Consider the following 13,091-nt stretch of genomic DNA (forward strand, 5'->3'; position numbering starts at 1 on the left):
AGTCATACTTAGAGTAGATCCATTGAAATGAATGAGAGGTAAATTAGTCACAACTGATTTGTCACATTCATTTCATTGGGTCTACTCTATGAAGGATTAACATTGGATACTAGCCATTGGAAGCTGCCTTATCCTGAGTCAGATTCTTGGTCCTTCTAGCCCAGTATTGTCAACACTGACTGGCAGCGGCTCTCCAGGGTTCCAGGCAGGAGTTTTTCTTAGCCCTTCCAGGAGATGCAGTGGACTGAACCTGGGACCTTCTGCATGCAAAGCGTGTGCTCTATCACCAAGCTATGGGTCCTCCCCTTAGCCCAGGACCTTTTGCCTGTAAAATTTAAAATCCCGTCCTTCATTCCAGAAGCTGAATGCAGCTCAGCAGATCTCCCTGATTCTAGTCTGTCACTCTCTAGCAACTACACCACACCTTTGCTCACCTTACTTTTGCTGCAGCTCTACATATCTGACAGGTGAGGAGGGAGGGCAGATAGCTGTAGTGGGAGTGGAAGCAGGGAGAGAAATAGGTGCCTGAAATGCAAGCATCTTCCCACTGTGAAGGCAGGCTGAGCTGTCTCCAAGCACAGGTCTTCACAACTTACGACCCGCCATACTAAAAGCAACTCACCAGCCTTGAATTATGGACTCACAGGTGTTGGATTAAACTGCCTCCCTCCCCTTCCTGTTTCTGTATTTCTTAGTGTCCATTAAGAACCTGGAGGCTTCTGGAGCTCCTTCTGAGCTGTGATACATAACTGCCAAGCTGTGTGAAGCTGGCTGGATTACAGTTTGCGAAGGCTCAAGCTCCTATCTGTTCCTAAATAATTTAGGGCAAGGCAAGATATTTCAGGTGTAGAATATATGGGGAAAAAATCTTTACAAAAGTAACTCTTGTGGTTTTCTGTATGATTTTCTCTATTCATGAGAAGAACTTTCTAAAAAGTGATATTTAAAGATAACTGGACTTTGCAGAACTCTTCTGAGGGGAAAAAATGGATGTCATGGAAATGTGAAGGGGAGTGTAAGGGCAGCATCTTTGGGGTATAGAATTACAAAACCAAATTGACCATCATCTGGAGGAAGCTAAGTGAGGGATGTATGCACTTACCTCTCCAACTAGAACTGTCACATAGTAGTATAATTGGGTCTCTTGTATGTGTTTTGTCATAGACCAACGGAGGGCAGCTACCAGACAACAAAATAATTGCCAGCGAACTCAATTCCTTGCCAGAGTTGAAGAAATACATGAAAAGGGTTATGCCTTTTGTTGCGATGATTAAGGTCAGCTTTTGTGCAACTTACTTCTAAACTATTGGGAGGGGGGAAATGCCCTGTTTACTTAAATGCTTGTTACTAATCTATGTACAGTGCCTTGCATACGTATACACCCCCCTTTGACTTGTCCACATTTTGTTGTGTTACAACCTGGAATTAACTTGGAGGAAATTACCATTTCTTTTACACAACATACTTAACACATTGATGGTGCAAAATAGTTTTATCGTGGCACAAAAGTTAAGTAAACAAAAACAAACTGGCATTTGTTGGCTACATAAGTATTTGTATTTACACGCACACCTTGAGTCAAAACTTGGTAGAAGCAGCTTTGGCAGCAATTACAGCTTGTGAGTCTTTTGGGGTAAGGTTTTACCAGCTTTACGCACCTGGATCTTGCAATATTTGGCCATCCTTCTTGGCAAAGAGGGATTGCTCAAGCTCTGTCAAGTTGGATGGGGACTATTGGTGAACAGCAGTTTTCAAGTCTTGCCATAGATTCTCAACCTGATTGGGGTCTGGGCTTTGAATGGGCCATTCTGAGACATTCAAGCTCTTGTTTTCGAACCACTCCAGTGTAACTTTAGCTGTGTGTTAAGGGCCATTGTACTGTGGGAAGGTGAACCTCTGCCGCAATCCCAGGTCCCTTGCAGACTGAAATAGGTTTTCCTCTAGAATTGCCCTGTATTTGGCTCCATCCATCTTGCCCTCAATCCTGAGGAGCTTCAGTCTCTGCTGATGAAAAGCATCTCCACAACATGATGCTCCCACCACAACATGATGCTCCCACAACATGATGCTTCACTGTGGGAATGGTGTTCACAGGGCAATGAGCCCTTTTGGCTTTGCGCCACGCATAGCGTTTTGCGCTAAGGCCAAAAAATTCAGTTTTGGTCTCATCAAACCAGAGAACCTTTTTTCACATGTTTGCTTTGTCTCCCACATGCCTTTTGGCAAATTCCAAACAGGATTTGATATGGGGGTCTTCAGCAGTGGCTTTCTTCTTGCCCCTCTTCCATAAAATTCCGTTTTGTGGAGCGTCCAAGTGATAGTTGTCCCGTGGACGGTTTCTTACATTTCAGCTGTGGCTCTCTCCAGCTCCTCCAGAGTTCCTACTGGCCTCTTGGTTGCTTCCCTGACTAATGTTTTTCTTAAATGGTTACTGCATTTTGGTGGACGGCCTTCTTTAGGCAGAGTTGTGGTTGTGCCTTACTCTTTCCATTTTGTAATAATGGATTTAACAGTGCTTTGGGGGATAGTCATAGTTTGGGATATTTTTCGTAACCCAACCCTGATTAGTGCTTCACCAGAACTTTATCACAGACTTGTTTCGATAGTTCCTTTGTCTTCATGATTCTGTTTGTTAAGATATGCTGTCCAACAAACTCTGGGGCCTTGCTGAAACAGGTGTTTTATCTGTGACACTTGAATTGTACACAGGTGGACTCCGTTGAACTAATTATATGACTTCTGGAGGCAGTTGCTTGCATCAGAGCTTATTTAGGGGTGTCACAGCACAGGGGGAGGGGGAATACTTATGCAATCAACAAATGCCCATTTGTTTTTCTCTATTTAACTTTTGTGCCACAATAAAAAGTATTTTGCATCTTCAAAGTGTTAAGTATATTGTGTAGATCAAATGGTAAACATGTTTGTTGACTTCATTTTAATTCCAAGTTGTAACACAACAAAATGTGAACAAATCAAAGAGGGGTGACTACGTATGCAAGGAAATGTAAAAGAACCCCTAGAAATTATGCAAATATTTCAGTTAAAGTGGCACACAGAAGTGAAAGCAAATCTCAACACAGGAAATGTGTTCAAAGCTGGAGGGCAGGGGATGTCATTTATTTATTTATTTATTTGTGAGGAAATAAATAGGGAATTTAGGAAAGTGATAACTGTAGAATCCAGGTGGCCTTTGAAGTAGAATTTTCTGGGCTGCTGCAGCGTGATGGTTTTATCACCATTCTGATAGCTCTGGATAGCTATTCATCAAAATGCTTTCATTGATTGCCAATATGTCTACAACTATTCATGCATAAGAACATTTATGTGATTTGCTCTGCTTTTTAAGAGCACAAGGCCTTGTTTCTGGCAATAGGTCTATTTCCTCCATTAAGCACTCATTATGGCTTAATTTTAAACCCATTTCCTAATTGAACTTCTGCTCTCGTAGTCCTAATAGGACTGTGTTTTAAATTCAAACAAGCACTCGGTCCAGTTAATAATTGCAATATTTATCTGTAGGCCCCATCAAACTTGAACCAAAATAGGAAATTATTTTAGTGACCTCATTTTATTTAGCCCGGTTGCTTGGACTGAGAAGCCCACTTCACGGTTCTCAGTAGAAATGAGACCCCACCCCAGTCCTCATGGTTCAGGGGGGAAAGCTCCCATTCTTCTCCATAATTGGGGGCCACAATAAAGCAAACTAATCTCTCTACTGTAATGGAGCAAATAATTAAAGCATGGCTGTTTTATCTTGGTCATATTTTAAAGCTCTCATCAGTGAAGCCTCCCTCTAATGCAAATTAGTTGAAGTACATGAGTAGTATCACTAGATTGTAGCTAATACATTGAAAGCAATCATTATTCTGTAATGATAACGCATGTATGGCACTGGGCTGTGGGTGCAGAACAAAATGAGAATGTGAGAAGGTGTTGCAACTTAGACATCGGTCTATTCTTAATGAGTACTGCTAAGAGTGTGATTAGTCCGATGCTTTTGTTAAAAGGTAGCAATCCAAAAGAACAATGGACTGTGAACTTCAGAAAGTGTTGTTTTTACTTTCCCACCCCACTCCCCATATTAGAGGTAAGGTTGTTTAGGGTGCAGTCGGACCTTTCACGCTCTAAAAATGCCCATCACCCAGTCTTTCCTCTTCTGAATTCAAGACTGATATATTAAGTGCAAAGCTTGCAGAATGGCAGAAGAAGGGTGAAGCAGCTGTTGCTGTCATTGTTTGCTCTCTTAAGTCAAAGTTACTCTATCTCAAACACTGTTAAGCCTTATTCAAGCATTCAGTAATTCTAAGCGTATAGGGGAATACCTCCTCCATCCACAATCTTCCTGTGTTGACTGGGGAAGATCTGAAGAGGAAATGTGACGGCATTCACCTGAGTGTGTTTACAGAGCTCCATGCTATCGGGAACCCTAATAGAGTGTGTAAGAGATAAAACATATGTGAAGGTACTCAACTCCTTTGCCTTGGAACACTTGATCCAGTTCACACGTAATGGCAGCAAATTGTGGGTTAATTAGTCCACAATTTGCAGTGGCATGTGCTGAGTGTGGACTGATGCTATTTGAGTATGCAACCTCCATGATTAACACTATGGGTTAATCATGGTTTAAACAACCCACATTTGACCTAATGACTAATTGTAGTTGTTAAAATGGTGTGAGGCATGGCAAATTGTGGGTTAATTAACCCAATATTTGCCTCTGCTATGTGCAACTGTTGAGTTGCTTACCAATCCTGTTGTTGGCAGAAAGGGTCCATCAGATAGTCACTGCACGTACATTGTGAGTTGGCAAAAGGAAGCAATTATAGAACAAGACCGAGAGACCTTGAGCACTAATTCCTTGGGCCAGGACTGAAAGCAGCAAAGCAGATTGCCTGGCAATTAAAATTCACCACGCTATTTCGATTTGTTAGTTCTGTTAGGTCAAAGAAGACTTTGGCAAAACAAAATGATTTACTGTCTTACAACGTGGAGTAAAACCACACTTGGTTTCTAAAGCATATTGGGGAGGCAGCGATTTAAGGATTTGGTTTTTGGTCTTGGGTCAGAGTGAACGTGTTGATCTCTAGATATTCAGCAGGGAAGGAAACTATGCAGAGGTGAGAAAGAGGCCCCTCGGAAGGAAGGGGAAGCTTCACAACTGGAGGTTCCACCAAGGATCAATAGAGCTCTGGCTATTGGGAAGCAATGACATTTAAAGCCCTAAATGGCTTGGTACCTCAATACAATACCCTATGTATGCCTGCCCGGGACTTGAGACCTATTGGAGGATCTTTCCTCCGCGTCCCACCAACACAAGACATAAGCTATGGTGGGATGTGGGAGAGGGCTTTCCCTGTTGCGGCACCCTGACTGTGCAATGCCCTCCCCCTGGAGGCTCGGCTGGCGCTGGCACTGGCTTCATTTCAGGGCCAAGTTAAGACATGGCTTTTTAACAAAGCCTTTGAGGGCTAAATTTACCAAACCTGCACATAGTTTTAATTGCTTTCATCGTTTTTTGCTGCTTTTAAATTCCATACTGGTTTTAGTTTGATTAATGGTTTAATTTGTTTTTAGTTGTGTTTATTGTTTTATATTGTTCGTATGTTATCTGTATGCCACCCTGAGATCCTAGTGATACAAGTGTTTTAATAAATAAAATAAAGCATAGAAATGAATATGTACATCCTTCCAATATCTGCTCCCCCTCCTGCTTGTCTGGGTCATGATAGCTTCATGCCAGTCTCCTTGGGCAAAGCCAGTCAGATGATAGGAGGTCCTTCACCCCTCTACTTGTTGCACTTTTAGCCAGCCCTTCTGAGTCAGGGGGGTCGACAACCAGCAAGAAATACCATTGGCCCTAGTTTCCAGATAAATGGAAGATTGGCCGGAATATTTCATGAGTTCTGTTTGGCTTGTTTGGACCTACAGATCTGGGAACGCTGGATAAAGTGCCCATTCTGTGACTTAAAGCGCATTGCTCTCGTGGCTATTTCTTGGTCAGTGCAGATCTTGGTTTCTCACCAAACTGGATGTAAGTTTTTTGGGTGGGGGTGAGGGGGATTGCCATTTGGTCCACAGTATTTATTAGCTGCCCAAACCACAGAATTAGGAGAAGGGCAGTGGGTCTGTGCCACGACCGGTCCAGATGTTCTAACGCAGCTCGTTAGCTGGATCTTGGTGACTTTGCTCCCATAAATGGCTCCCGGTGCAGGCATTCTGTCTGCAGAGGCAATGAAAGGTTCCATGGATTAAGATATGATCATGTCAACTGGCCCTCCAGCCCAGTCCCAATGGACAACTTGGTGTAAAGGAAGAATGAAATGACAGCTTGCTGAACAGACTTGCAGCCTGCTTATTCTAAATAAGTTTCTAAATGTATTGTTGCAAAACGTCTCGGAGACAAAAACACTGTGATCATTTAAGGGTGTAATTCATGCATGTTTAAATAGGAAAAAAGTCTCACAGTGCTCAGCATTCCCCAGTCAGCCATGCTGGCTGGGGAATGTTGGGAGTGGTAAGATTTTATTTATTTATTTATTACATTTTTATACCGCCCAATAGCCGAAGCGCTCTAGGTGGTTCACAAGATGCTTTTCTGTCTAAACGTGCATAGGATTGCACCTTTAAATGTTTTAAGCTTTTAGTTTCTTTCGCATTCAGTGATGGGAACTTCCATGCTTCTGTCAACTGTGATGGCTCTGCGAGGGGCTTGGGACCCATTTTCTGCCTGCAGTGAAGTCTGTTGGAAGTTTTCTGTTCTGGCAAAGGCTGGCTCAGCCATGCTATTCAGTTTCACCGTGATGACCCAATTTTAAAATATATGCTTTTCCTACTTTGGACATGACAGGAAAATCTGGAGAAGAAAGGGCCACGTGTCCTTGATCTACAGCTGGAGTTCGACGAACGGGCTGTCCTTGTGGAGAACATTGTCTACCTGACAAATTCTTTGGAGGTGAGCACTTTTCAAAGAAGACTAATGCTTCAACACATGGAAAGAGCCTGAAGGCAGAAGTGTTGCCTGAACGGCTGCATATAGTTTTTCCGTTGTGAGGTTGCCTGCGTTCATTGGATGTTTCAACAGGGTTTCAGCTTGCAGTAATTAGTGGTCTCACTAGCTCCAGGTACTGTGTTGGTGCAGGGATGGGTGGGACTCTAAAAGGGAGACGTGTTGTTAATCATCTTATTTGAGTCATGACGGTGAAATTCTACCTGGTACGCTGAATGTTGGAAAGACTCTGTGAAAGAGGTCACCCAGTATTGGACTTCGGTAGTCAATATCATTGACATTCCACAAGAGAGATGACTTTCATCATATGTAGTCAGATGTTTTATGTTCTATTATTATCTCGCTGTGTAGGTACTTAGCACTGTTATCCACATTTAGGTTGCTCTTCTCCCAAGGTGAGCATATTGTCTGGGAGTTCTCAACGATTTTAGTGGAGCACTTATTCAGGATCCCTTCTCCAAGCATAATAATATCTGGTTGCAAGTGAGAACTACTGCAGGCTACTTGGAAATATATTTTACGTTTGCAGTAAAGGTGCCAGATTTGAGTCTTTCTTGAGCACAACTTCCCTGAAGTATTTTTAATTAGAACCCTCATTGTTACAAATAGGAAAATCACAAATTTGCTGAAATCGAAGGTTTATTTGCTATATCCCTGGTCCAGCCGGTCTATTCTTCCTTCTAAACTACTAATGTGCTGGGTGGATTTCTTCCCTCTTTTTCCAAAGCTGGAACATATAGAGTTGAAGTTTGCTTCTGAAGGAGATGAGAAAATTAAAGAAGATTGCTGTCCCGGAAAACCATTCTGCACGTTCAGAGTAGAAGTAAGTTTGTGAGTCGACAGCAACTGTTGCTTTCTTGTTTTGCTCCCACAGAAACTTGGTCCCCAAGTGCATCGCTTTGTTGCTCCCTGAATGAATCAATGGAAGCTGTTCACTTACATGAGAGAAAGCAAACGGATGTATCTGCATGAAACGGCTGGGGGAAGTCATCCGGAGGTTTGGACTGAAGTGTCATCAGTGTGCCGATGACACTCAGCCAGGAAGGAGCGCTTTCTGCCAGCTGCAGCCCTATCTGGAGAATTCTGGTCTTGCCTCAATTAGACATGTACCAGTGGCATCCAGGCTGAACTATGTAGCTGTGCTCTGTGTGGGGCTGCCTTTTAAGATGGTTTGGAAATTTCAGGCTGATTCCGGACCCAGTTGCCCAAGTACAGTATGTGCTCCAGCTGCACTGGTTGCTGGTGCATTTCTGAGTCCAATTTAAAATGCTGTTTTAACCCTTTAAAGCTTTAAATGTTTCTTCAATGACCTCCTGTACCCATACTTGCCTGTACACGCTTTAAGATTGGCAGTAGAGGCCCTGCCTCTGAGAGCAGTCAGGTTGGTGGGTACGAGGTGGAGGGCCTTTTCTGCAGTGGCCCCACATCTCTGGAATTCACTACCAACTCAAGTCTGTCAAGTCCCATCACTACAGGCCTTCAGGAAAGCCCTCCTTTCTCCCCCATGGCCTTCTCCTGAGTTGTTTATTTTATAGGACTGCTGACTGATTCTGACTGTGGTTCTTCTGTTTTTAGTATTTAGGGGATGAGTGTCTGTTTTATTGTTGTCACTGGATTTTATTAATTTTGATTATTGTGTTTTATCTTGCAAGCTGCCTTGGGAGGGTTTGTACCTTAAAAGACAGCCTAAAGATATTTTGAAGTAAATAAAATTAACAGCATGACTGGGGTGGGGGCTGCACCTGATCCTGATGAAGAGAGTGGTGCTTAGGATGCATCAGGCTTCTCCTCCTCCTCAATAGCATCTCCTGTTAATTTCCCAATAGAGCTCATTAAGAGCCACTGGGAGCTGAGCTAGTCCCTATCTTACGATGTGGATATTCCACCCCATCCCCAGACCTCCATTTCTTGGATTCACCTAAGTGTGATGCTGTGGTGGAGGGTGACTTTTTTTAAATAGCTGGACTAATGACTCTGTGGGCCTGTTGAGACAACACACTAAGCCATGGTTAGGCCGCTAACCCTTTCGCAGCAACTGGTCATTGAGCGTGTTTAAACCATGGTTATATAGCCACCATGATTAGGGATGGGTCATGCCACATGTTAAGTCATGGTTCACATGACACACTAAGCCATAATGTTTAGCTTAAATGCTTAACCACCATGGTTTAGCGTGTTGTCTGAACAGGGTCTTTGTATGTATATTGGAAGAACTGGTGCGTAGGTGCTCTGGCCCAGCTGTCCATTGATAGTAGTGGTGGGTTCGGTTTGCTCTCACCGAAACCTTGTCCATATATGGTTCTTTATTTTCCCCCATGTGAGTGAACGTTAGTGATTCTGCAGAGACTGAAGGGATGCACTTGGCAATACTAAGGGCGGTGGGCAGGGGAGTGGGGGCTGAATATGCCCTCTGTGTTCAGAAAAGGACCTGGTTGTGCCCCTCTCAACAGTATCTGGTTGCAGCCCGTTCATGTTGTCCCGTAGAACTTGGCCCCTGCTGACCAAGTTTATGTTTAGATGGATAATGTCTAAACATTTCAGCTGCAGATGATACGCTCAGTATTTATTTAAAGTATCATACTAAGTATGATGGTGGAGCGTTATGGCCTTCTGGGAACCAGCTTTTAGATATATTAACATCTAGTGTTGGATATTTTTACACTGTAATCTCTAACTTGTGTTGAATGGGAGACCCTGGAATCTTACTGAGTTTGGTCAATCGCAGATGCCAGCAAGGACATTGTGGTTTCAGGAGGTGGAATAATCTTTCCTTGGCGTTTGGAAGGGATAAGCTTTTGGCTTTATTTCTCACACTTTTGTGAACAACTGTGGCTTAGTGCTCTTGGGGGTTGGATTCAATGTCAGATTCCTTTATTAAGAACAGCATTGCTTCAACCATGGGAAAAGGGAATTACTGGGGCCTCAACCAGAAATAATGCAATGTATGCCTTAGTGCTGGGATTCGGATTATGGTCCAGCATGGCACAGAAAGTAGGTGTCAAGCCTCCAGTTGAGAGCCACTGTGAGGTAGTGGTTAGAGAACTCAACTAGGAACAGGGAAATCCAGGTTCAAATCCCCACAAAGTTACAAAGCTCACTAAGTAATCTTGGGGCAATTCGCTCTCTCCAAGCACCTAAGAGAGAAGACTTAGCCTAGTTAACTGAACAGGCTTGTTATGAGGGTAACATGAGTGGGAAAGAACCATGATTACTGCCCCGAGTTCCTTGAAGGAAGAGCAGAATAAAAATGAAACTTACTATTTATTTCATTTCTATCCCACCCGATAGCCGAAGCTCTCTGGGAAGTTTACAACAATTCATAAAAATATAATATGCAGCATAATAAAAATAGTCTAAACATTTTAACACAGAAAAATTAAAACAATGTGAACAGCTAAAAACAATGTTTTCCTAATAGACCTGTTCTAAAACAGCAGACATAGATGCCTCATTGTAGACCGTTAAATGCCTGGGAGTAGAGGATGGTTTTTACCTGGCACCAAAAAGATGACAGCCAATTCCCACGGAATGTCCTGAGGGAGTTTAGAGGCAGGATCAGGGCCTTTCCACTAGCCCTGCTGAAAGACTTATTGCCTCCCCCCCACCCTCTGTTCATTTTTCCTTGTGTGTCATGCCTTTTTAGATTGTAAGTCTGCAAGCAGAGCACTGTCCTCTTTTACTGATTGCCTGTAAACCTCTCCAGGAGTCTTTTTGGCTGAGGAGTGGGATAAAAATACTTTAAATAATACTGAGCATATCAACTGCAGCTGAAATGTTTAGACATTATCTGTGTATCATTTTGTACAGATGGAAGCAAGCAATATTTCCAAGTTGGGATCGAAGATATATAGTGATGAGTTGGCTACTATTTTACATCTAGCTGAGTTTGTTCTGCCTATTTATTTTCCTACAGCCTGGCGTGTCTGTCTTTTTGGTAAATCCTCAACCAGCAAATGGCCACTTTTCTACCAAAATTGAGGTCAGGCAAGGAGATGGTCGAGATGCAATAATCAGACGCTTGATGAAGGTGGACAGAGGAATCAAAGGTAACATTTAGGCTTAGCTTCAGGTTTATACTTAAGCCATCTAGGTTTCTGCATTCCTACAAAGCGGCTTGTCTACTCAGTGCTGCTTGTCAAAAGTTTATTTTCTTGCTCACTTGTTATCTCATAATGAATCTAATTAACAGGAGAACACACACAAAAGCAAATCCCTTGGTGTGTTTTATAAAGAAGATTTTATTAGTTTTTCAAAGCAAAATTAAACAAACCAACAGAAAGAAAATAAATAAAAAGAAATACATTGGATTTAAATCTACTTATTGCCAGAGGGGCTGTTCATGCACACACTAACCCACACTTAGTAGTGGTTGAGTGTGAGTTGTTTTGAACCATGGGTTGTTTGTTGAACCTTGGGTTAGCATGTTGTCTGAACCCAGGGTGCGTTCTGCAGGATGGGTTAGTGTGTTGTCTGAACACAACTAAGGGTGGCTTCTTAACCACCCTGAACAATCCAACAACAAACCATAGTTCTTATACTGGCTTGTTCAAGAAAATAAACCACACTACATGGTTAATAAGTCACCATGGCTGCATTTAGATGACATGCTAACCCATGGTTTAATACAAAATCCATGATTCAAAACAACACATACTCAACTACTGAGTGTGTGCATTAGCATGTTGTGTGAACAGTCTCAGAGAGTAGTACATTTGACATGTATATTTTCCTCTTTACCTTTCAAACCAAGATATATGTGGAATCCATAAGCTGAATGGAGTTTGTCTTTATTATTTATTTTATATAATTTACTTACAATGCATACTGCTCAATTATCTGACACTGATTCCAGACCTGTGATAGAATAATTCTTCACCATAACAGATTGTTTTTTGTTATAGCAACCAAGAACTACCAAAAATACATCTTAAAAGATAACAGTGTAACAACAGACTCATGTAGGAAATGCCATCAATCCCAAGAAGCAATAGACCATGTAACAGGAGGATGTAAAATTCTGGAAGGAATGGACTATACAGACAGACACAATATGGCTGCAAAAATAATTCACTAACAACTGGCCATCAAATTCAACCTCATCAAACAACCTACACAATACTATACACACTCACCCAAAACAGTCTTGGAAAATGCAGATAATAAAATATATTGGATAGAACAGTTCATATGGACAAGACAGTACTTTGCAATTGACCAGACTGGGGCTGTGTGTTTGTGTGTCTGGTACTAGCCCCTCCATTGCGCTCTAGAACGTTGCTGCTGGAGTACACCAGTATCTCTGGGTTATGAGCTGGGCCTGAACTTCAGAGGGGGAGTTTCTGAACCCCCAAAGCCTGAAATTCACCACCACTGCAAGTTACTACCTGCTTATGTCGGACTTGATCCTACGGCTTAGATGTGAAAGATCCATTAATCCATTACAAGTCTCCTGAGCCTCCCACTCAACTCACATTTCCCTAATGCATGAACTGCATTATTTTCACATCTTAAATTTCAGGCAATGCAGTGTCACAGATAGCAAATATTAGCTCCATGTCTCTGAAAGCACTTAGGGTTCACTGGCAGTAATGACTTGCAGCATAAAGGCATTAAAGCAAATGTAGTTTCTCACTTAAGAGCCAGATTTCATACCCACAGCTACTGTGAAAAGGTTTCTCTTTTTAGCTCACAATATGGTAGTTAAGTTAGCTTTAACAAATTACCTCTCATCAGTGAAGGCTGAAATCTGGTTTGTTATTTTAGATTATGGTAAAACTAGTTTGTGTGTTTTAAAAAAAACAAAAAATGTTTCCAAGCCCATGTTGGGACAATAATCTTCTTGGATTCTGGATCTGGAGATTGCTTTGTCACCGTTCTCCTTTCTGACACTAAATCTTGGATTAGGTGACTGTGTGTTTAAATGCTGATTAAAAACATTAATTAAAAAATCTGCTCACAATCCCCCTTCCCCATACTAGTATTCTGGCTACCAAATGCCCCTGACCCAATTAAAATGATCAAGCTTTATTCTGAAAGATGCTGAAGCTTTGACAAACCTCCAGGGGGAAGTTTCAGTGGCTCATGG

General features: G+C 42.2%; 1 protein-coding gene across 2 annotated transcripts in view; it reads left to right on the forward strand.

The window, feature by feature from the left end:
* The window catches only part of LARS1 (leucyl-tRNA synthetase 1), a 379,820-nt gene that overhangs the window by 362,482 nt on the left and 4,247 nt on the right, over positions 1-13,091 (forward strand). For both annotated transcript variants that reach the window (XM_063120654.1, XM_063120653.1), the window contains 4 exons: positions 1,165-1,275; positions 6,848-6,952; positions 7,734-7,829; positions 10,920-11,052. In XM_063120654.1, coding sequence (XP_062976724.1) covers positions 1,165-1,275; positions 6,848-6,952; positions 7,734-7,829; positions 10,920-11,052 — 445 coding nt within the window. The remainder of the gene's footprint in view (positions 1-1,164; positions 1,276-6,847; positions 6,953-7,733; positions 7,830-10,919; positions 11,053-13,091) is intronic.

Source organism: Elgaria multicarinata, chromosome 3 (genome assembly GCF_023053635.1).
Source record: "Elgaria multicarinata webbii isolate HBS135686 ecotype San Diego chromosome 3, rElgMul1.1.pri, whole genome shotgun sequence".
Lineage (NCBI taxonomy): Eukaryota > Metazoa > Chordata > Lepidosauria > Squamata > Anguidae > Elgaria > Elgaria multicarinata.